Source organism: Panthera uncia (assembly GCF_023721935.1).
Source record: "Panthera uncia isolate 11264 chromosome A1 unlocalized genomic scaffold, Puncia_PCG_1.0 HiC_scaffold_17, whole genome shotgun sequence".
NCBI classification, from domain to species: Eukaryota; Metazoa; Chordata; class Mammalia; order Carnivora; family Felidae; genus Panthera; species Panthera uncia.
In genome coordinates this window covers 34,822,953-34,848,161 of record NW_026057577.1, presented here as the reverse complement: position 1 = coordinate 34,848,161, position 25,209 = coordinate 34,822,953, and the positions used below count along the sequence as shown (strand labels likewise).

The following is a 25,209-nucleotide window of genomic DNA, read 5'->3' as shown; positions in this document are numbered from 1 at the left end:
CTCTGTGGTCTTCTCTAATCTAAATAGGTCTCTGTAATAATTTGGCCCAGGATGAGTTCGAGAACAAGTGCAGATTCACAGACTTTCTTACAAACATCAAGTTAACTTCCTTTCCTTTATCAATGACATAGATTGAGTACCAAAGCCAGAAACACAACACTTCAGTAATGACCATGGAACCAAACAAGAAATAACATGTGGGAGGCAGGGGGGACGGGGGGTGGGGGGGGGGGGTGGGGAGGGGGGCGGGCAGATTATCTTAAGGAGTTCTTGTTTGGACCGGGAATAGAAACTTAAAGGAATGGAGCTGTCCAGGAAAAAGAAAAAAGCAATGATGATTCTACTTTACTTGCAAGCAAAATTTTTAAAGCTATCCCAAAAAAGTGTTTAAAAAAAAAAAAATCACACCACTAGTCTCAGTTTCATTGTTAATTAATTATGGGAGTCAAAACAAGGAAAGCTAAGCAGTAGTCAAAATGGGATAAAATCTCACCAGTATCAATCCAACATGGAAACCCAGTGGTGAGGCTGACCACAGCCTCCAAATGCCCATGTGTGTCCTCTCTCCCTGTGCCTGTCACTCCTCAGTCCCTCACTTCACTTCTCTCTCTCTCTCTCATATATACACTCACTCACTCTTCAAAGCTTGTCCTCTGTGTAACTCATCTGTGAAAGAAATGAGATAGCATATTATCTCTGAGCAAGCTCAAAATGCAGGCAGCCGGCAGGCAAATGCACTTGGCAAAGAACCCTTTCAAGTCCTCTTCAACTCACAAGTGAGCTCAGAAGAAACAGTATGTCATTACTTCACTTCACGACTTATTACTTCATTACTGCACTACCCCCAAATATTTATTCTGATGAAACAACCAGGTGGCAGTATACCACAATGCCCTTTGACAAACCAAGAAATGCTACAGGCTTTTCTCCTTAGCGTATCCATATCCAAACACCTTACACGCCACAGCAGAGGGCTCACAGACATTACCACTACACCCCTCCCCAAGTCCACCCTGGGATCCCAGAGTGAGAAGTCCTTGTTAACCAAAGCACTTGAACTTATTCAAGTTCCAGCTACTTCCCTCCCTCCTTGCCCCTCAAACTTGCTCTCTGCATCTCTAGCTCTTCTGCTTGTACCCATCTTCCTTTGATTGTGATGACTTCACAGACAAATCAACCACATGGCAGCTGAAGTTTAGAGCAATCTACTCAACAGTCTTGACCCCACTAAGAATGCTGACTGACACACCAATCCAAGAAATAGCTCACATCCCAGGTAAAATTGATCTTAACCTCCACAAATGAATTCTGGCCATAACCACAGAACAGCAGAAGCGCAATACTCATTATTAGATTTTAGCACTCAAGAGACGATAGTGGCAAAATGAAGGCTTCATGGAACCAGTGACAGGGATCCAGCTCTGGTCCAGCACCTGTTCATAGGAAGGAGCATACTAATCACTTGGCCTCTGAACCCTCTGCAACAAAGACTGGACAGGAGGACACCCCAAGTAGCCTCCACAATTCCACCAGCAAAGCTACTTCAACTCTCTCTGAAAATTAAACTACAAACCTCAGGACATTACTAAGCTTGCTTAATGTATTGTTACCATATTGACACAGAGTTAGCAAAACTGGCCTGAAAATTTCAGAATCACATTTTCCTCCAAGTTTTAGCCCTATGTTATTTTTTTAAGTATTCATATTTTTGCTTTCTTCCTTTATATCCTCTTCTAATCTGTGCTCCAAAAAATAAGGAAATAGAGCATACTGGGGGTTTTCTGAATCATTATGGTTCCACTGACTATAACTAGCCCAAAAAGCAGTTAGCATAGAGTCAGAATAGATCTTGCAACTCCCTAGACAATGATGTAATATATATCCAGGCATATATAAATCTAAAACTCTCTACAACTGTCAATTGGACAGCTAATCATTATAGAACTGCTCTCTAAGAATGTGGTATCCCGTGGAGTCTCATGAAGATTATTACTGTCTCCATTTTACACATGGGTAAACTGAGGCTCAGTGAAGTTAAATCAACTGCTCAAGGTTCCACATCAGAGTCAGGATTCAAATTCAGGCTGGGGGACTCCAAAGCCCATGCCTTTACCCTTTCACTACAACTGGAGTGTACACACACACACGCACGCACGCACACACACACACAGTGAAACCCATTTGAAAAATGTAATGAATGCCTACTGCCAATTCCTTTGTTGTACCTCATCATCGCAGAAATCTGTGTCTGTGTGTGAATGCATGTATACACACATACTTTTTCTTAACGTATTCTTTTTTTAGAATTCTAAATAATGGCCTAAATTAAAGGAATCATTTCAGGAAATGGAAGGCCAACTAAGACCAGCTCTGACCTATCAACTCTTGAGTTTCTTCAGCATGGCCACATGATGCTGGTGGCCACAGTTTCTTTCACAGCATGGTGACCTGACCCACAGGAAATACAGCTCTGAACACCTTTATGTATTTATCATAAATTCAAGGAAAACCAGCAGATAACAAGTTAAAATATATGTGAGCACATGTAATATACACACCTAAGTACATGTATATACATTATTATATGTTATATGTATATTATTATATACACATACATCCTAACTTTATTGTTAGTACTACAGACAGTATAGAACAGTTGAAAGATTACTAACTTCTTTCAATTCCAAATCCTTGGTCTGCAAAAACCCTACTAATCTGAGACATTCTCTGTTGTGGCACACTGGTTTCTGCCATAATAACAACTATTAAGAAACAGAGAGGAATCCTGAGCAGCATAGATATAAGTGTGGGAAGTTCAAAAGCCTGTCGCTCCAAAATGACACACCCCTGGGTACTCTTTTTTTCCATTTATTCATACAAAAAGGTATTTACTAAATATGGAGTCTCAACCAATATGCCAAGTGATACTGGCCTAGGGCTATTCTAGGTACTGGGGATGTAGGGAAGAACAACAAATTCAAGATCCTTGTCCTCAGAGATTTCTATTCCGAATAGCCCAGTAATAATCAGAACCCAAGATATCCAGCAGAAAAATCTGACTGTCCATTACCTAGCAGAACCCCCCTCAATACATTGCCTCCAAGTTAATTCAACAAGTCATGAATGCTTGTTGTGTTTCACAGCACTCTGCCAGGCCTCAAGGCAGACAGGACAATATCAAGACCTGCTCTTAGTAAGTCAACATCACCCTGGGATGACAACACACAGAGGTATGAACTAGGGGAAAGTGCCAAAGCAAGGTATTATTATCCACCCAGAAGTCTGGCCTAGCCAACACTAACAAGATAAATACAGCATTCATTTCTGTAAAGTAGCTCCAACAGAAAAAGTAAAAGATGCTCCAATTTATTTCAACACTAGGTACCTCTTCCCCTAAAAGTAAAACAAAAACAAAAAATCCATATCCATTAGTCTGGATGAAATAAAGCTCTTTTTAGATGTAGGGAATCAACAAAACTAATTACCAATGATTAATTATAAGAGGGCATATATTGGGGCACCTGAGTTGGGGCTCAGTCAGTTGGGCATCCAACTCTTGATCTTGACTCAGGTCACGAACTCAGGGTTCGTGACATCAAGCTCCACACTGGGCTCTGCGCTGACAGCACAGAGCCTGTTTGCAATTCTCTCCCTCTGTCCCTCCCCTACTTGCACGCAGTCTCTCTCAAAATAAACAAACTTAAAACAAAATTTAAAGAAGAGGGCCCATAGTTCTAACCTGAGGAATCTTAACTCATTTTCTGGTTTCCTTCACCCTCTACTGTTTTTTGCTGAAAGAAAGACGAAAGAAAAAGAAAGAAAGAAAGAAAGAAAGGAAGAAAGAAAGAAAGAAAGAGATGGAGAGAGAAAGAAAGAGAGAAAGAAAGAAAGAAAGGGAGGGAGGGAGGGAGGGAGAAAGAAAGAAAGAAAGAAAGAGAAAAAAGAAAGAAAGAGAAAGAAAGAAAGAGAAAGAAAAAGAGAAAGAGAGAAAGAGAGAAAGAGAGAAAGAGAGAAAGAAAGAAAGAAAGAAAGAGGGAGGGAGAAAGAAAGAAAGAAAGAAAGAGAGGGAGAGAGAAAGAAAGAAAGAAAGAAAGAAAGAAAGAGAAAGGAAAGAAAAGAAAGAAAGAGAAAGAAAGAGAGTAAGAGAAAGAAAAAGAAAGAAAGAAAGAAAGAAAGAAAGAAAGAAAGAAAGAAAGAAAGAAAAGGGAAAGGAAAGAAAAAAAGAAGTGAAGATTAGGGAGAGGTCTTGCTTTTCTGGGCAATGGGTCAAGACCTCACAGCACGAAAGAGCAATGGCATCTGGGTGGGGAGCCAGCCAGGGCCATGCTACTTCTGCTTAGCATTTGGCTGTAACCACTAGACCACATGTCTGCACTATTTTTCTGATGACCAGAAAGGGAGATTTTTAAAACCATACTCGAAAATGGCTTTGCTTTTAGGATGTGTTTATACTTGCTCTGGTGTTTTCTTGTAGGGTCACGGGGCAGGATTTTTGGAAACACACCTAACAAGAACACAGCTCACACTGACATCCTGAGTCCTCCTGACTTGACCACACTGAAGCCCGATTCAGCAAACCCAAAGGTATTTTTTTTTAAAAATGCTTATCTTGCCCCACACCTCACCCACAAAGCAAGCAACCTAATTCACAGACTTCCTAATATTCAAAATGCCTCCAGATCCTTCTGTCAATATTTTTTTTAAATGCCATCCTTGATTTGATCACTAACAAATATGACCACTTTCAGGCTTTTATGATGTAAGAGAAAGCTGCAAAAATGGACCTAAGAGCAGTTCAATCATTCTTCAAATTGAACAAAGTCACTCTAAAAAGATCATTCTCTTATTGACTGCCTTTCCCGCGGGAGGGAAGCAAACTGAGGCTAATCCAACCATAATCTCCACTCCCAAGAATCACGGCCATAGCATCTGAGAGAAGGCGAACAGTAATTGCCGCTGCTTGCTCAAGGTGGGAGGTCACACTATGGAATGTCTATTAAGATATCACAGCCTCGGGGCGCCTGGGTGGCGCAGTCGGTTAAGCGTCTGACTTCAGCCAGGTCACGATCTCGCGGTCCGTGAGTTCGAGCCCCGCGTCAGGCTCTGGGCTGACGGCTCGGAGCCTGGAGCCTGTTTCCGATTCTGTGTCTCCCTCTCTCTCTGCCCCTCCCCCGTTCATGCTCTGTCTCTCTCTGTCCCAAAAATAAATAAAAAACGTTGGGAAAAAAAAAAAAAATTAAAAAAAAAAAAAAAAAGATATCACAGCCTCAAATGTCTATAAGCCAACAACTGCATCACAGATAATAAACACAGTAGATTGCAGGAGGAAGAATATATGATGAACTGAGTAGTTAGGACAAAAGACAGCAAGTTCAAAAGAAACAGACATATTTTAAGAAAACCTACAAACAGGAGGCTGAATGCCTATCAGAGTGCCTTCAGAAGCAGATAGAAACATGAAGTGGCTTGACTGTGGAAAAGTATGAATTATTACCTAGATGGAGGGACAAAATTGGTAACAGTCCCCAAATGCACCCCAAGATGGGAACAGAGACAGGACGTTGTGCTGATGGGCTATTTCAACTATCATGACATCTGCTGATGGTAAGGTGCCTTTAAAAAGTCAAACTGCTGAAGTGATGCAGGGAATGAAACTAAGGAGATGTGACAACTAAATGCACTGTGTGATCGGGATGAAATCCCAGATAGATAGATAACTATAAATACATATTGGTTTATTAATTTATTAATTACCAGAACACCTGGTGAAATAGGAGACCTGTAAAATAGATTATATCAAAATATTGTATCAAAGTTAATTTCCTGGTTTGTCCAGTATACTATGGTTATGTAAGATGTTAATATTTGAAGTATCTGGATAGAGGGTATTGTGGAACTCTTTGCACTATTTTTGTGACATTTTTGTAAGTCTGAAGTGATTTTAAAATGAAAAGTTAAAAAAAATTAATTAATACATTCACACACACACACACACACACACACAAGCCTCTGATAAATTCTTGACTTGCAAAAATGTTATTTTACAGATGGGAGAAACAAAACAGATAACTCTTACTTTGGCCTTAATCCTGACTCAAATGACTAACTAAGTGGTGACAGAAACCTTGAGAGTTACAGACTTCCCTATGCCAGCCTCTTCAGAGACAGGGCAGTAGTTAACCTCGGCCACAAAAATATAAATACATATTTCCAAAAAATATAAAATTGTGTATAATTAACCACACTGGGGGGCACCTGGGTGGCTCAGTCAGTTGAGCATCACACTCCCAATTTAGGCTCAGGTCATGACTCGGGGTCATAGGATTGAGCTGCACGACGGGCTCTTCATGGAGCAGGGAGCCTGCTTAAGATTCTCTGTCTCTTCCTCTCTCCCCATCGCACAGCAAAACAAGAGTGCACCAGTACAGAGGATCTTCTGGTTTCCACTCAGTTCATGGGGCCTGGTGAACTGGGAGAACAGCAGCCCAGGTGAGACATAAGGAGCAAGCACTCTTTGGTGTTCAATCTTCTAAACTCAGCAGCAGATGTGGCTTACTAGCAAATAAGAGATGCCATCAAGGAGGCAGTGAAAAAGTCATTTAAAAAAAAAAAAACTCAAAAAAAAAAGTCAGGTTTCTACATTGGGCTTTAGAAAGCAGAAGTGAAAAAATGATGGGGATAATCCCAAGGCCAGATATTTGAAAAAGGAAAAAAAAATACTATATATAGCATGAATCACATGCCATACATTGTTCTATGTACCTCATTTACCTTGCTGCATAAAAAGGTGAAATATGAATGCCTGGGGAACATGAAAAAAGATTTTCAATAATCTCATTAGTAATTTAAGAAATGCCAATGAAAACAACATACAATTTTCCACCATCAGATTCAGACACATGTATACAAACACGCACACATATGATATGCCTTATTAGCAAAGGTTTGGACAAAATGGGCACCTTCATAACTGACTGGAAGCCATACAGTTTGGTATTTTTTTGTGGAGAGAGTAATTTGTTAATTTCTATTAAAATATTAAATGTGCATATCATTCAACATTCGACTCGATATGTATCCTAGAAAAATGCTCAAATAGGTCAACAGTGACATATGTACAAAGACTTTCATTCTATCATTGTGCACATTACAATGATGTGATGAAAAGCTGAGAACAACCTAAATGTCAAAGACTGAAGGCTTAATAATCTACAGAAAGCTATACTATTTCGAAAGTTCTACAAAACAGAAGAATTTATTCCTAGATGGACATATATAGGAATATACACAGAAAGATCTGGAGGGGTACACACTACACATTTAATTAGAGAGAGGGACTATGCCTTCCACTACTGGTAGGGATGAAGATCCACAATCAAGTATGAGGATACAAGTGTAACTAATGCCCATGACAAACACAGAGCACCATCTCAAAGAATAAACCTGAGTTAAAGGAACCCCTCCATTACTATTTTTATTTAAAACAAAATTAACACGTTGACTCTGAAAAATTCAAACAATTCAGAAGTCCCCTTCGCAATCAATCCTACTCTCCAAAGGTTAAACTAAAATAATAAAGTAAAAAATGATAACAGAAGATTAAAGGAGGGCTTGTAATCAAAATTAAGAGGGGCACCTGGGTGGCTCAGTCGATTAAGGGTCCAACTTCAGCTTAGGTCATGATCTCAGTTTGTTTTGAGCCCTGCATTGGGGTCTCTGCTGTCGGCACAGAGAAACCGCTTCAGATCCTCTGTCCCCCTCTCTCTTCCATCCCCTCTGTCTCTCAAACATAAATAAACATAAAAAAATTGTTTAAAAAGATTAAGATAAGCTGAGCTCAAGCCTAGAAAGGTAGGAGTATGGAGGTGAGGTCAACAGGCTAAGGTCTGAGGCTTGTAGAAAATGCTGAAGGCAATTGAAAGGGAGTTCAAGTTTATATTTAGATTAAAAAAAAAGTGGACAAAGTGAGAATATTAAAGAGAAGATATGTGAAGATCCCTAAAGGTAGGTGGGGAATTGCCAGGAAACAGCCTCGGTTAAGAGTAAGTCACAGGGGGCGCCTGGGTGGCTCAGTCAATTGAGCATCCCACTTCAGCTCAGGTCATGATCTCACTGTTCGTGAATTCGAGCCCCACGTCGAGTTCTGTGTTGACAGTTCAGAGCCTGGAGCCTGCTTCGGATTCTGTGTCTCCCTCTCTCTCTGTCCCTCCCCGGCTCATGTTCTGTCACTCTCTCTCAAAAATAAACATTAAAAAAAGATTAGAAAAAAATAAGTCACATAAGGGGCATCCTACAGATCATGATCTCCTGCTTTTTGAGTTCCAGCTTCGTGTCAGGCTCTGTGTTGATAGCTCAGAGCCTGGAGCCTGCTTCAGATTCTGTGTCTTCCTCTCTCTCTGCCCCTCCTGTGCTCACGCTCTGTCTCTCCCTCTCTCTCAAAGATAGATAAATGTTTAAAAAAAAAAAAAAAAGTAACTCACACAAAACCAACAACACTTTAATTTTCCTTAGGTTCATTCACCTGATTGACAGGTACATACTTAACATCTACTCTGAGCCAGATCCTATGCACAGACATAAAAACAAACAAACAAACAAACAAACAAACCCTGACAATGCTCCTGCCCTCTTGAAGATGATAATCTAGCACAAGGACAGATATGAATCAAATAACCAAACTGATCAATTTACTATCACGAGGTGAGACAAGGGCTTACAAGTCAGGAAACAACTATCTCCAAACAACTATGCAAAGAAATGGAGTCCATCGACAGAACACAGGGGTCCACGAACTTGCATGGTGGAGGAAAAAAGTAAATCTTTGTTTACATTAGCCTTTAACTGAAATTTAGCACTTCCTTCTATATGAACACTGGCAACAAACCACAGTAGTTACGACTTTGCCACCAATAAAAATCACAGCTATTTCCATATAACACTACCGCTATTGCAGATAATCTGAATGATCCTTTATACAATTTATCAAACCTGCCCTTCCTTTTATTATTTAATGTGGTAATAAGGAAGTATATATTTAATATTACAAGTGGTTTTCATACTTTGGTAACTATTTCTGTGTCATTTTTCCCTTCTTAAACCCCATATTTTATTGTATACATTATTCTGAGAAACGGTCTAAAGGCTTTACCTGATTGTCAAACGAATACAGGGCACAAGAAAGATTAACTATCACGCAGCTAAATTCCAGTAAAGTAGATAGGTATATATCGAAATGGACTATAAAATCAAGGAATTCAATTACTCTATACACATGACCTCAAGTAATGAAAGCAACCAAATCCTCCCCCAAAAATAAAATAAAATAAATAAAATAAAATAAAATAAAATGTATCCTCAAACCTTTAATTTTGAGTCTAGTTGTTCAACAAGTATTTGTCAAGTGCTTACTTTGTGACAGCCACTGTGTGAGGCAATGGGGAAACAATAGCAAACCAATTCTATTAACATGGCCTGTCCTGATCATGGATCCTCAGTGTCCATCAAATTAACTGGTGGACAATCTATAAATGTTTGCTAAATGCTGACAGAAGAATGTCTAAGAACAGAATAAGTGCCACCAGCATGTTACTCCATTTCTTGGGCAAGTTTCATCAACTCTCCAGCATTAAATAATTTCACTTTTCTCTTTCCTCCCGCCTTGTATCTCCGGTGGCTCAATTCAACAGTCTTTATTTTAAGAGAAATTGTTCTTCTGAAGAACATCTAACCAAAGGGAACAAGGACCAAGTGAATAGTAATAAATTCCTTTTAAGACTTGCACATATTGGTATGCTATAGCATGCACCACTATGAATTCTACCTATATAAAAACACTCACAGGCCTCAAAGATGAAGCTTGCAACCAGATTCTTGATCCAGTAAGAGAAAAAGAAACACAAGTAAAATAATAGAGGTCTAAACCAATTTCCCAGCAGCTTGGGGACAAGTGGAAGAAATGGACAGTAAAGCAAAGACCTCCCCCTCAGCCTCTTCACCTCACACTGTTACTAAGAAAGCTCTCACAAAATGCGCAGAACTATCTTCCAAACCAACGCACCACTCAAAGTTGTGAGAACTGCATCATTACACAAGAGCTTAGCAATTTCACCCCACACCTTCTTAACCCTTCAGACTCCTTTGGCCACTTATTTTACCATGGAAAGGAAAAATCTAAGCACTTCCAGTGAAATTGCGAGGTGAGCTTAGCATACAGCTGTGCTGATGAACTGCCAGCCCTGGGATGCATTACAGCAAAGGAGGCTACAGATTACTTTACAATCCTCTACTTGTAGACTTCAAGTTCAGCCTGACTGCTCCATGAAATCATTTTTTCCATCCTAGTGAAAGCAGTCCCTGCCTGCCCTCTGGTGAGCCCAGGCAAGGTGGCTTTAAATAAACTCTGTGTTCAAATGACCCAAGTAATTTAGAAATGGAAGCTAGAAAGAGAATGTAGTTATCCTATTATCTGTTCTCCTCTCCAAAAGGACAATAGTAAGAACTTCTAATGAGCACGTGCTGTGTTCAGGACTTGTGCTAATCACTTTACATATATATTGATCCTTACAAAACAACTTTATATGAAGGTATCATTATTATCCCCACTTTGCTAGCCAAGAAACAGGTCCGCAGGAACTAGGTCATTTTACAAGGTTAGAGACCTATTAGTGATGAGTGGGGATTTAAACTCAGGCTGGCTGAGCCTATATTCTTAACCACGGTAACATTCTGCTTCTGGTCCTGGAATCTTACCATTAATTAACCTTGCTTTTTCCTTCAAATACTCTAAACAGCTCTTTCAGATATTAGGTGCAGAGTGTTAAGATACAGGGCAAACTAATGATTTATTCTAGGAGTGCTTGAAGAACTTGGGGGCTAGAGTCTGGGCACAGTAGAAAAAGGTGAGAGAAGGGCACACACTGTTCAGGTTCCACAGGACTAAAATAGAAGATTTCTTTAAAATGAAGCGAGAAGGAAGCCACACTATCTTGTCCTCTCACTAGAGGAGTGGTTTTTCCTTAGTCTCTTCCTCTTTTCCCTTCAACCACTGCAGGAGCCACACAAAATAGCTCCACTTAGAAGGGAGGGTAGGTACTATTCAACTACAGCTTCCTAATAATTCAGCAGTGTGTGCTGCAGTAAAAAAAATAGCACAGGGCTGGAAGCTACAAGACTTGGATTGTCTACCCAAGATCAACCACTAACTGACTGTTTTCAGGCAGTGTTCCCTCTGAGGTAAGTACGGGTATGATACTAGCCTAGGTATGGGCCTCTTTCTGGTCCACAGCTAGGAGTTTGGGCCACATGAAAAAAGCTGGTATCTAGCCATTTCTGACCTACAGAGGTGTCAACTTCATACTGTCAACTAATACATGGATTCATACACAATCTTTCATGCTACACCACCTGTTTCTTATCTTCCTAATCAATTCTACATAATTCCAGCATCTGCCAACCTTCTAACCTCCTGGCTGTCAATACAGATTCAAGTAGTGGTTCAAAGCAGAGAAATATCTAATTTCACTCAAGAATCCTTGGGATGTGAAAGGGGACTAATACTTCTAAAATAAGGAGGTAATAGAAACACTTCCAGACAGACACCACGAATCACAGCCACCCTATTAGTTCCAATGGCTTGCTGGGTCAACACTGGGTCATAGTGTAGAGAGAATAATAAATACCTCAGAATGTGTGTGTGTTGGCAGTGATGGTGGGCTGGTAGTAATTAATCAGCTTGCTTTCGACCAATATGCTTATGAACATTATGTAAAGAGAAAAGGAGAGGTCACTTCAGTTATAAGAACTCAAAAAAAGGAAATCTAGTGTCTCTCAAATTTTTCTTGGCTGCAGTATTTATGCAGCTTGAATCAAGGTTTCATGACCTAATAGGGAAAGTCTGTTCGAAAGCCTGAAACTGTGGCCACAAAAGATTAAAACAAAAGTTTATGTGGCTACAATGGTGAATCTATAGCTTATCATCAACCCAGATTTAAAAGAAAGTCAACAAAATCCAGCAGAACCATTTCAAAACGTTATCTTACTAACTAGCTTGTTGAGTTTTTAAAAAATTATATACTCACATCTGTACACCTTTTTTTTTCTTGCCCTACTGCTCTGGCTATGATTTCTAGTACAATGTTGAATAAAACTGTCAAGAGTGAACATCTTTGTCTTGTTCCCATTTTTAGGGAGAAAGCATTCAGTCTTTCACAATTAAGTATGATATCAGTAGTAAACTTGTCATTTTCACTCTTGGCCAAGTATCAAAGAGCAAGCTCTTTGAATAGAAATCTCAATGGAATACAGGTAGCAGAGTGGGGACAAACCATGCCACTTTTGCCTACCTCCTTTCTCCCTCTTTCCTCATATAACAATGCTTTGATGTTTCCCTCAGGAGAAGTCAACATTCCCCCACCAGTGCAGTTCTAGGGCAGTGAGCAGCTGAGTCAGGTCTTGGCAATTCATCTATCCTACCCTCTGTTCCAGATATTTAGTCCAATAAAATTCAAAGATGGGACTTCTTTGAAATTATTACATAAGGCTCTCTTTCTACTAAACTTATAGATTAGGGGTCAACAAAGTATGACCCATGACTGAAAGTGTCCATCTGTTTGTTTTTTGGTAAATAAAGTTTTATTGCAATGTGGCCACACCCGCTCATTCACCTATTGTCTACGGCTGCTTTTGAGTAACAACAGCCAAGAAGAGTAGCTACAACAGTGACCACAGGGCTCCCAAAGCCTAAATTCTAATCTGTCCCATTAACAGAGCCAGTTTCCTGTCTGCTGTTATTGATAGTATCTGGATACTATCTGGATACTATCTGGATACTATCTGGAAAGAACCTACTAGAAATGGCATTAACATAAAAGAAGAAAACAACTCCAAATATTAGGGAAGTTCCTGGATTTGGATGGGCCAGAACTATTATACCCCAACATTTTTCAGTTCCATAGCCAATAAATCCAGCTTTTTTTTCTCAAGCAAGTATAAATGGGGCTTCCTTCATTTGAATTCAAATTTGCAACATAGATTAAAAACTATAATGCTCACTGCAAAATCACAATTCTAATTTCTTCCTCCGTTATACAGCTATGAATACCATAAAGATAGCCAGAATTTCTTCTGGATGAGAAAGTCACTGAGCACTACAAACTGTAATTTCTGTAACCAAAACAGTGTACAAGCAACCAATTCAGGGTTCATTTTGGCTGTTTTTCCAACCAACCAACCTGAAGTGTTATTAAACAATAAAAGAACAAAAAAGATGTAAGCCAAAGTTACCCCTACCACACACACACACACACACACACACACACACACACACACACACACAAAGAACACTGACAATCATCACAATCAATCATTCACAGAACAACCAAGCTATAAGTACAAAAACAAAAGTTAAGTACTGCCATTATAATCTCCCTGAAATAAAGCAAACATTCCAAAACCAAGTAGAGAAAGAGGTTTCTGCTTCCTTTAACAAAGCCTAAACTTCTAAGGGGACACAGTTAACTAATTAGGGAGGATGTGATTAAAATTGAGGCTGCTAATGGGCGCCTGGGTGGCTCAGTCAGTTAAGCGTCCAACTTTGGCTCAGGTCATGAACTCGCAGTTTGTGGGTTCGAGCCCCGCGTGGGGATCTATGCTGACAGCTCAGAGCCTGGAGCCTGCTTCAGATTCTGTGTCTCCCACTCCATGCCTTCCCTGCTCAGCCTCTGTCTCTGTCTCTCAATAATAAATAAAAATGCCTAAGAAAAAAATTGGAGCTAATTGTCTACTGGGTATATAGCTCCAGGAATATTCCCTAGAGGCTCTCAGCAATGGGAGACAAAATTAAGCCTGATATTCCTGCCACTTATGCAATTATCATTTGTCTGTCTCTCTCTCTTCAGCAAACTTAAAAGTACATAGAGGTATGGTCCTTAATGCAAGCTCTATGTTCCCGTGTGCAAATAATTTTATCTTATGTTTAGAAACAGAATTATTTTGTGTTTCAACTTGTTTTAATGTGTACATTCTGGAGCAAGGAGATGTTTCTTTCAACAGCTTGCTTTCCATCTGCAGAAGCCAGATGTTAACCTACGGGAAAACTCAAGTGTTTAGTAAGACCAATTCCTACAGAGAACAAGTATCAAGTGGTGGGGAGAGGGAGGAAGAGGAGGCTTCAAAGGGAGTTGCTTAGGCAGTGTCATTGCGAACTGCAGCTTTCGAGGAGGGGCAGGGAGACCGATACCAAGAATAGTATGCCCTGACAAGATGTTTTCTTCCTGGGTTTATCTTCCCCTAGAATTGCAGAATCATTCAAGGGAATCAGAGACAGGACTGTAAAAATGAAATGAGTGAGAATTCTTAGAAGGCAATTTCACATTTCATCTCTATTAATGATAAAAACCAAAGTTATCTAGGGCCACACACAGGTTCATATTCTAGCTCTCCACTGTGGTGGAAACTGTCAGCCACCCCACAGTCTTCTTTCTCTTCTTCTGCCTGCAAGTGATAAAATACCCCGGGTACTGCCTAGGGCCCTGGCTGCCTATGTTCAAACTCAATTTCCCATCCTCCTCTGTAGACAGATGTGGCCAATGTAAGTATGTTAGGGCCAACGAAAGTGATGTGTACACCTTCTGGGTCCTGAATGTTTTCATCTCCATTACCTGGATGAAAAATAGTAATGACTAGAGCACGCGTTGCGTATGGCGGAATGACCCTGCAAAGCAACGACTACTCATTTCTGGGCTTGGAGAAAGAAATATGCTTCTAGGTTATTTAAGCTACTATACCGTGGAGTCTCCTTGTTATGGCAGCCCAGCCCACATCCTACTATTACAGCCACTTACTGTCTGAGCTACTGAGTCAAGTTATTTAACCTAAGTCCCAGTTTCCTCATCTGTAAAATGCTAGTATTTTGTGATGTGCTAATAAGATCCTATTTACTTAGTAAGGTACTAAGAAGAATAAATGGGTTGAAATGTGACATGCCAAATCTGTGACTTACACACACATACAAGGGCTCAATTAAGGGGAGCGACAGTAGCAAAGATAAATGACACCTTGCCAAGTGGCTTTCAAAGACCTCTGACAACAAGCAGCGACTGTGCCCACAAAACCCTCAAGGCAGAGAATGTGTGTCTGCTATATATATCACAAGTGCCTTCTCTTCTGGCCTCTGTGGTCTCAGCAGGAGAAACAAGATGACAAAGGGGACGTCATCTGGAAAGCATCATAATACGACACACATGTCGTGCTGCCGCTGTGGCGATGAGGAAAGATACTGCATGACCAGAAGGCAATGAGGGAAGATACTAAATGATCTATATACACTTTTATGATCATTTATCCCATTCAAATAGGTTCGAGATAATGTTTGCATCCTAGTATATGGAGGCATCGATACTCAGCAAGCCAGACTCTGCCTCTTCTAAGAGACCTAGGGACAATACAACTTCCCTGGCCGAAGGGAGTATCACACAGACCGAAAGGCCTCAGAGGCCAAAGCTCAGGGACTGCAGCCACAGCATCACTATCACTACCAACATCAACTTCTACCAAAGTCAGTCCAAAGTTAAAGACTCCCTCTGGTACACTGGTCTTGAGAAACCAAGGCTTGAGATCAACGACAAAAATTCCTGCACTCGGAAGCAGCAAACAACTTAGGGCCTTTATTTCTGTTCCACTTCCCTCAATTGTTACTTACAGGTTCCCGGCCATCCATGGCCTCCATCCAGAGCCTCCGGTCCTCTTCCGACAACGCCTGCATGGTGATGACTCCTGGCCTGTGAAGAAAGGAGGACACAGATATGAACCCAAGGCCACAGGCAGAGAGATCTTGATGAAGGTGAATCTTCAAGAAATATCTGCACAGCATAGTGAGGGGTTGGTGAGATTAACAACACAAAGACAGACACACACGTGGCTCTTCAGAGCCATCTTCCAGTCTCAGAAAGCAAAGCCATCCCCTAAATGCCCCTCAGTGAACCCATTTCCCTCAGGGAGCAAGGAAAAAAACACAGAAGACCCTAGAGTTACTCAACACAAATGATTAAAGTGATTACTTTAGGGGCACCCAGGTGGCTCAGTCGGTTAAGCATCCAACTTCGCCTCAGGTCATGATCTGGTGGTTCATGACTTCAAGCCCCATGTTGGGCGGTATGCTGACAGCTGAGAACCTGGAGCCTGCTTTGCATTCTGTGTCTCCCTCTCTCTCTGCCCCCCCCCCCCCCCCCCCCCCCCCCCCCCGCCAGGTGTGAAGTTCTTTACATGCATTACCTCTTTTCAGTGCTCACTGAAATCTGTCTGCTCTTTCAAAGTGAGCACAAACGCTCCAGAAAGCTTGTACATAATACCAAATGTTGTTTGTTGAGTCCCCCTTACAGACAGCACCCCACAACAAGAGACTTGCACCATGGAAACATCCTTGGGAGAAGGGGCTAAAAGCCCTCTGAGCTCATTAAAGCATGAGTTCTTAGGGTCCACAGATGGGTCCCAGACTGTCTATGAACCTTGCTTCCATCTTCGCATGTACATATGTATATTCTTCTGTATTAACAGTTTAATCTATCCCATTATCAAAAAAGACTGCAACCCTCAAAAAGTTAAGAACTGCTGATTTAAACCCCCATTTTAAAGCTTGAGAAAGCCCAAAAGGCAGTCAGAGGTCGAATGAGCAAGGATTCCATCCCATTACCACGTGAGTCTGTGGCACTGTTCATGATCACAGAACACTATGGTATTGACACACATATGGGCCTGGCCATATCCTCAACAGCATGAGTCTATTCATTCTGATCCATTATATCACTGCTTTATTTCCAAAGTTCCAATGAATATGCTAGGTCTATTTATGTTGAACGTATTTCAAATATCACATTTGCCTCTTTTCATTCATCATCCCTCAACATCCCCTAAGGAAAAAATGTTCCAAAGATGTGAGCATGTAAGTACATGGGGATTGCGAATCCAGGGGTGGGGTGTGAATGTGTGTGCACGTTTTGTGTGTGGAGGGGTAGGTGGACAAAAGTGGTGGTAGCTGAGTAAGCGGGTGCATGAGTGGATTCGTTGAGCATGAGAACACTAATTCCCTTCCTGTGAAGGCCATTCTGGGCAATGCCACCCTAACACAAAGGGGACTTCGAATATATAGTAAGGTCTCTCTCCACCAGCCCCTGCCGGGGCCCTACCTCCTCTTCTCAGAAATTCTCATTCTCAGACCCAAGTGCACATCTCCCACCATCAGCCTATGCACTGTGCCACACCCATGGGCATCTGGGTCTTACTGGAAGCCCACGGCTCCACAGAGCCGATCCTTGGCTTGTGGGCAGATTGATTCTACTCTTCCACCTCGAGCAAAAGGCTTCAATAGCTTAGAGATAAAAAGAATACAAAGCTGCAGTCCATTGCAGAGCTCTCAAGCTCCTAGATCTGGAACTTTGAGTGTTGCTCAAAGTGTTGTGCCTAGACCACCAGCTTCAGAATCAGGTGTTCCCTTAAAATGGAGATTCCCAACCCAAAACCACCTTCCTGAATCTGAATTTCTGGGCTGGGGCTGGGAACATGGATTTCAACCAACTTCCCAGGTGATCCTGCTGCACAGTGAGGTCTGAGGCCCACTACCCTGGGCTGCCCACAGGTCCCCCCTTTCCTTCCTGTCCCCCCACACTAAAAGAACAAAGACACCCTCTGGTATATGCTAGGGTCAAGCAGCCAATGTGTCTCTGGTTCATTTCCTGCTAGGTGCTCACCAGCAAATAGTGAGACCATGGCAGTGGCCTAGCATACCAAGATTTCAGGGGCCTTGCGGATGTCACATCAACTTCATGGCACACGGTGTGAGATACCCACCCAGAGCCACAAAGAGGAAGTTCAGACAAACTCAGAGGCCACTTGGCCCTAGTAACCAGGAAAGTCAACAGGATTTGTTTTCACTTCAAGAAGAAATATCAAAATGTGAGTTCTTTTCCACATGTGGTGTTGTTCCCCTTTATGGAGGGGGGGGGGCAGTACAGAACTGAATAAAGTGGATTTAACACACTTAGTTCCAATCCTATCATCCATCCCAAGTTCAGTTTATTTTCTCCCAGTCTCATGTATGTACATCTGGATCACAGTACTATCCTTTCTAGACATCTAGAAAACACCCCTTTGGCTCCAACTTTCTTTTCCTCAGTTACAATTTAAACCACAGGTAAACAAATCTCTTAAGTGTGAATTTCCAAGAACCAAGGTGAAAGGGTCAACTTTATGTTGGAATCAAGCAGTAAGTTTCTTTGCATATTTGCCTTCCCTATGTCCCTACGAGCCATCATGCCTCAAAACAAAACAAAATGAGCACAACTCTCTATAATCCTATACTTTCTGTGTCCGTCCTGTGCGACAGCACACTTTTCTAGGGGCATCAGCTTAGTTCACATGTGAAAAGCACTGGCTTTTCCTAACAAAGGGGAGAGGAGGAAGGAAAAAGAGAATTCCAGACTGGGATATGCAATGAGGAAGGGAAAACGTAAAACAATGGACGAGAACTGAAGAGCTCTTTCTAGCTCTACAAAGAATCGTGACATTATCACGTAACAGAATAAAAACGACAATAATAAATATCCTAGGAGGACATGTCAGATGCTGTGCTAAGAACCATATATATACATACATATATATACATAGATATATGTATGTATGTATATATAAATTCATTTAATCTTGGCAACTACATCATAAGGAAGGTATACTCTCATTATCCCACAGGGCAGATGAAAAAACCAAGGGTCAAAAAGGTTAAGTACTTTGTCCACAGTCCCAGAACCAGGATCTGAACCCAGCAGTCTGCTGCTTCTTCCTTGCACACAAGACCACAGCAAATGTGAAGGTGCCCTAGGCCACAGTGAGCTAATATTGACCAACCAAGTCCTCTGTCATCAAAAAGGACTAGGCCCTTCCTTAAGCATCAGAGTGAGCTCCTGCATGGCATCAAATAATATCAAACAATAAAGGGCTCTGTAAAACCTAAAGGATCTCATAAATATGATCACCACTAGAATACCACTCAAACAGCCAATCCAAAACAAGAATATGATGGTGGCCAGTGTGACGGTGGCTCACTTTCTACAGCAGTGGTTCTCCACATTTTTTTATGCCTTAACATTCTCAAGAGATGGAAAGGTGAGGACTTCCTTTTAAAGAACACAAAAAGCACTAATCGTAAAGGAGAAAAAAAATGAGACACCTCAACTTCACCAAAATGAATAATTTTCATTATAAAAAGGTAACATTAAAAGAGTGAAAAGGCAAACTACAGAGAAAGAGAAGATGTTTGTGGTTTGTATCTTCAGTGAGACTCTTAACCAAAATATGTAAAGAATGCCAACAAATAAGAAAAAATGAACCCAATTAATAAAATGGATAAAAGACTTGAAGAGGCACTTCAGGAAGGACAAAAAAAAAAAAAAAAAAAGACCAAAAAAAAAAAAAAAAAAAAACCACAAAAAGAGGTCTTTAAGGAAAAAAAAAAAAAAAAAAAAAAAAAAGGCCAACAAGTGTAAGAAATAGGGCCCAACATGATGTCTCTTCGAGGAAATGCAACTGAAACCACAATGAAATATAACAGATGGAGAGCATTCAGAAGACCACCAATACCAAGTAGTGGCAAGAATGCAAAGCCACTACAACTCTCATACACTGCTAGAGAGAAAATCGATAAAACCTTTCTGGCATTATCCACTAATACTAAACATACACCTGCTCTATGACCTAGCATTTCTACCTCTACTTATATATCCAAGATAAAGGAGTGCATATATGTCTACCAAAAGACACACTCAAGAACTCAGTTTTATTCATAATGGTCAAGTTTTACAACAACAAAAAATTCAAATATCCATCTAGGAAAAGTCAATTGTTTATGTTTAAACAAGCGAACACCACACAACAATAAAAAAGAACAACCACTAGGTACACTCAACAAAATGAATGAACCTTATACACATAACAATGAAACAATCCAAACACAAAAGACTACTAACGGTATGATTCCATTGATATGATGTTCGAACACTAGTGAAAGTCATCTATGGTGACAGAATTCAGAACAGTGATTTCATCTTGGGGGAAAGGTAGGAGCACACTGGAAAGAAACCTTCCGAGGTGACTGCTATGTTCTGTAACTTGATCTGGGTGGTTACATAGGTAAGGATGTTGGGTGGGGAGTTATAAAGATATAGAATTAAGATCTGTGCATCTTACTGTGATTACAACTCAATTAAAAAAAAAAAAGGTTTTAAATACCAAAGAAAGAGTATTTGTCATTACTAACTTAGGCTCGCTTCCCCTGACTGTGGTGCTTCATACCGATATAAGCACCTAGCGGACAACTAACTGAACTACTCTATGCTAGTCTTTACAATGTAGATTTAAAAAGTATCTACTTCATCCGGTTGTTGTGAAGGCGAAGTGAAATATTCATAAAGCATTTCAAAGTGTCAGACACACGGTAAATGCTCCAAAAATTAGTTGTTATAACTGGGCTAAATGGAGGTGGGGAGTGGAGCGAAAAAGATGTCAAGTGCGCACAAGGGTCAAAATTACAGAGGGAGAAGGGCAGGTGTATGTATATAGTTTAAAAAAGGAAAAGAAACCAGCCACAGGTGCTTCTGCTACACAGGACCCCACCCCTAAAAAACTCACACACAGCACTGAAAATCACACCTCTACCACAAAGCCAGCCAGGCCAGGGGCTGCAGTGACACACAGGCTCTGACATCATGGCCATTTCCTTTTTCCTCCAGAGTAAAAGCATCAAAGTGGCCTGCTTCCCCCTTTTGGGATTAATGTCATATAATTGATAAGGACAAAGAAGGGGTCTTTAGCAAATTCTAGAAAATGTGCCAAGGAGCTCCTTCTGCTCCCTAGTTGGGAGAAGTAACAAAGGACCTGCAATCCTTTCTACAGCGCAATCCTAAAATATTACTTAAGATATGGCACCTCATTTTCACTCTGAATAAATCCTTGGTTAGTGCTCTATCTTTATCAGCTTGAGAACTGTGAACAAGTATCTGCAATTTTTTCTAAGCTGGCACTCCACCTGTCACACGACTGGGGAGGAGATGCAGAAAATGGTTACTCATCTGTCATAGGGCAAACTGTGCCCCAGCACCATATCCCCTTCAATTCTGGCCTCCAGAAAGAGCCCATGGAGAACAGGACACCCTTTACTGCCACATCCAGGAGGTGGGACCACTCATGTTAGCTCACAGCCTCCTCACCAGCAGAGAGCAAGCAGAAACTCAACCAGCCCTGATTCCAGGGCCACTCAACAGCTTTCCTGCTCTAATCTGATTCCTGAATCTGAGTCAACAATAGTGATCTCAGGGGCTTGGCAATTCCCCTACTTCCTACTGGACAAGGAAATGCTGTTACTAACTCCACCCCACTGAAACAAACACACGCAGAATCTAATAGTACTGTTCTTTCTAAATCAACCTCCAAAGATCTAGGGGTTACCCATTCCTAAGACTCTAAGTATTCTGTTGGCAAGAACTCATCCCCCAGCTTGCATCCACACAACAAGACTCATGTATAAGTCAAGTTCAGAGTGAAAGAAGGGCTGTGGCACCCACAGAAACACACATTCCCTCAGCCTGTGTTTGAAGCCTCTATGCTTAGACAGGACGACAGGGACTGGTGAAGGCTTGGAAAAATAGGCTGCCATCCACAGGTGAAAACACACTGCTTCTCACATGCCACTGGGAAAACAGGCCCCAACCATTCCTGAACCATTACACGGGTTTAAGGTTCAGTACATCTTCATTGACACAAAGATACGACCAAAGTCATGCCAAATAACCTTAGAGAATGACATTTCTTTCTTGTCCATAAAATTACACACTCAAATGTCTATAGCCAACAGGCAAGTAGGCAAAAGGGAGTGAAATTGAATAAAAAAGTATTTACTGCCCCAGGGAAAACAGGCTCAGTCTCACTTTCCTCGTAACATGCAGCCCTTTTTTTTTTCTTTTGCACATTTACTTTTTTGATAGAATCAAAGGAACAAAGGAAATATTTCCCTTCTGTGGGAAAGATAACAGTGCAATGCAAAGTGGCAGCTGTCACCTGTCATCACAGTGAAACAGCGGGGCATGGTGGAGACTGCAGCAAAGTAAAGAGCACAAGCGTCACCTAAAGGAGGCATCCCCCCGGGCACCTAAATATTTCGGTCAATTAAGCCTCTGACTTTGGCTTAGGTCATGATCTCACAGTTCATGGGTTCAAGCCTTGCATGGGGCTCTGTGCTGACAGCTCAGAGCCTGGACCCTGCTTCACATTCTTTGTCTCCCTTGCTCTCTGCCCCTCCCCCACTCATACTTTGTCTCTCTCTCAAAATAAACAAACATGAAAAAGATTTAAAAAAAATAAATGAGGCATCCACCATTCAGCTCTATCAACAGCTGGCACATGGGAAGGGGGATCAATATTAACAGATTTTTCCAGCTTCAAAATGTTGCCTCAAACAGTACTCAAACCAAACCAAACATGTCTGTGGACCACCAATCTGCAACTTCTAGTGTCTATGTCTGACTTCCTCTGCCTCTGTCCCTGAGCTTCACCCCAGGTTATCATGGCATAATATAAAGTCATCTCATGCACTAGAACCAACAACAATGTGTTTCTGTATTCTTGATTCATCTCACAAATTCAACAGAGCATCTCCAGATCTTCAAAAAAAAAAAAAAAAAAAAAAGAACAAACAGGGGCACCTGGGTGTCTCAGTTAAGTATTGATCTCAGCTCAGGTCATGAAATAAGGGTGCTGTAAGTTTGAGCCCCGTATCAGGCTACACACTGTCAGTGCAGAGCCTGTTTGGGATTCTCTCTCTCCTTCTCTTTCTGTCCCTCCCCAGCTCGTGCGCTTTGCACATGCTATCCCTCTCTAAAAATAAATAAACTTAAAAAAAAAAAAAAAAAAGGAGAAACATGGGCTACTTCCTCTTCTTCCCAATACTCAGTACCCTGTGTCATCCCTGGAGGGCAACATTCATCTATTTAGCGATAAAAAGTTATGAATCTGCACAACTGTAAATTCACTAATGACCCACTGAAAGTTCTTGTGCACTACAGATCCTTCTGTGTGAAAAGAATACACCACCACAACCTGAGCAGGTTATAGGAAGAAACAGAAAAAGTTAGAAAGAAACCAGAAGTTGCAAACTGGGGGCCCATTAACTGTGGCTGATATGTACCGAGTATTTACCAAGGGCCAAGTCCTGTACTAAAGACTTCACTTGCGTTATCATTTGTCCTTCATAATAACAACTATATGAAGTAGGTATTATCATTATACCTCTTTAAAAAATTGAGACTCAAAATATTGTAAAATGTCACACCACCAGTAAGTGACAAAGCCTCAACCTGCTGACTCTCAAGGCAAACCCATGTATAACCACAGTACTATATTGCCTCCATGTGTATGCAGTGTATGTGCCCTGGGATCCATGGTAACCAGCTCCTTAAGCGCAGGAAAGGAAAGAGGGGTAACACACACACACACACACACACACACACACACACCCGACCAAGTTTTCGGAAGCAGGCTTCTCATCAATTTAGATACGATCAGATCCTTTCAATAATGAATGAATTATAACCTAGTACAGCCTATAGCACTGGCCTCTTCAGAGGAAAGATCCTAAAATAATTAGCGTCATAGCAGTAATAATATTTACTCTCAAGAGTAAATACTGCCAATCATATCAGATAATTTCCTACTTTTTTATTTTTTTTATGTTTTTATTATTTATTTTTGAGACAGAGAACCAGCGGGGGAGGGGCAGAGAGACAGAGAGGGAGTCACAGAATCCGAAGCAGGCTCTAGGCTCCAAGCTATCAGCACAAACCTGGATGCAGGGCTCGAACTCATGGACTGCGACATCATGACCTGAGCCAAAGTCAAATGCTCAACTGACTGAGCCACCCAGGTGCTCCCTACTTTTTTATTTTAAGGGAGAGTGGTTGTAACATCAGGAAGCCCAAAGAAAGAAATCTTTGGCACATTAAACTCCATGGTCCCAAAGAAACAGATACTGATTACCTATTACGGGCCAGCCATGATGCTAGGTAACATAGGCATAAGCAAATGTTAACACCCAGCAGAAGAAAGCATTATTAATTGTCACAATGAATAAGACTCAGGGAGAACGAAAATACTTGTTACCACTATTGATAACAAATTGAAAAAACATTCTAATTCAAAAAATTTATTACTTCGTTTACCAATTTTTCAGTTTTACTATTCTTGTTCATAGTGAATAGAAATGTAAGTAAGTGGAATTTACTGATTGAGTTCTTTCCTCTCCTTAGATTTATTTAACAGCAACATTCTGGTTTAGATTTTTAAAAAACCAAACTCACTTTATATTTAGAAGTTGGCTAATGAACTGGCATTCACCATTAGTAAAACATCAAATTTCAGTACACCCAAGACTAGAAATAAGGTTGCCCCAGTCTCCCTTCATAAAATCCATGAACCACCACAACCCGTTCTTACTTAAGCCAGAATCAAACAGTAAACACTCTCTTCGTGTACAAAAAGGAAGATGAGTAAGATCACTCGATGGCAAGTTCAAACTGCCTCAGTTTTAAAGACTCCAAGAACTTCTCAACTAGTTTACTTTACAGAATGGCCAAGAAGCAATCCAGAAAGCACAATATTTCCCTCCAGTCTACCTCCACCCAAGTCATGGAAGTTAGAGGAGAACACCCTCTGAGGAAGGAAAAGCCATTTCCTCTCTGAAATGTCAGTGGTACTGAGACCAGCACTCTAATCCAACCACCAGGAAGGCAAAAATCAAATATTATTTCAAACAAGGGATGAGGAGGGGAGGGGAGGGGAGGGGAAATCTGAAACCAGGAAAAAGAGGTTCATCTGTTGGAAAAGATAAAGGCACACTGCACCAAGAAGGGAAAGCGGATCTGCCTGGGGCTCAGCAAACACCGGACAGACAGCCCAAATCACCAACCTGTTTTCTTCATCATCCTCAAATAAGCCGTCCCTGAAGCAAAGGGCCTGACATTTTTCATTTAGAAAGCAAGGTAAAATGTAATGTTTTAACAGAGGTTGGACTGAGCATGCCTGCTTTTGCAGGGAAGTGGGTATGAAATGATCCATCACAAAAGGGTGGGAGGAAGGATTTCCAAAGAATGAGTCATTTAGAAAACCTCTCCTTTA

The 25,209-nt window shown here is 41.1% G+C and overlaps 1 protein-coding gene across 5 annotated transcripts in view; it reads right to left on the bottom strand.

The window, feature by feature from the left end:
• ARHGAP26 (Rho GTPase activating protein 26) overlaps positions 1-25,209 on the bottom strand; it is a 424,192-nt gene that overhangs the window by 246,145 nt on the left and 152,838 nt on the right. For all 5 annotated transcript variants that reach the window (XM_049649399.1, XM_049649398.1, XM_049649400.1 and 2 more), the window contains one exon: positions 15,698-15,776. In XM_049649399.1, the coding sequence (XP_049505356.1) occupies positions 15,698-15,776 (79 nt within the window). The remainder of the gene's footprint in view (positions 1-15,697; positions 15,777-25,209) is intronic.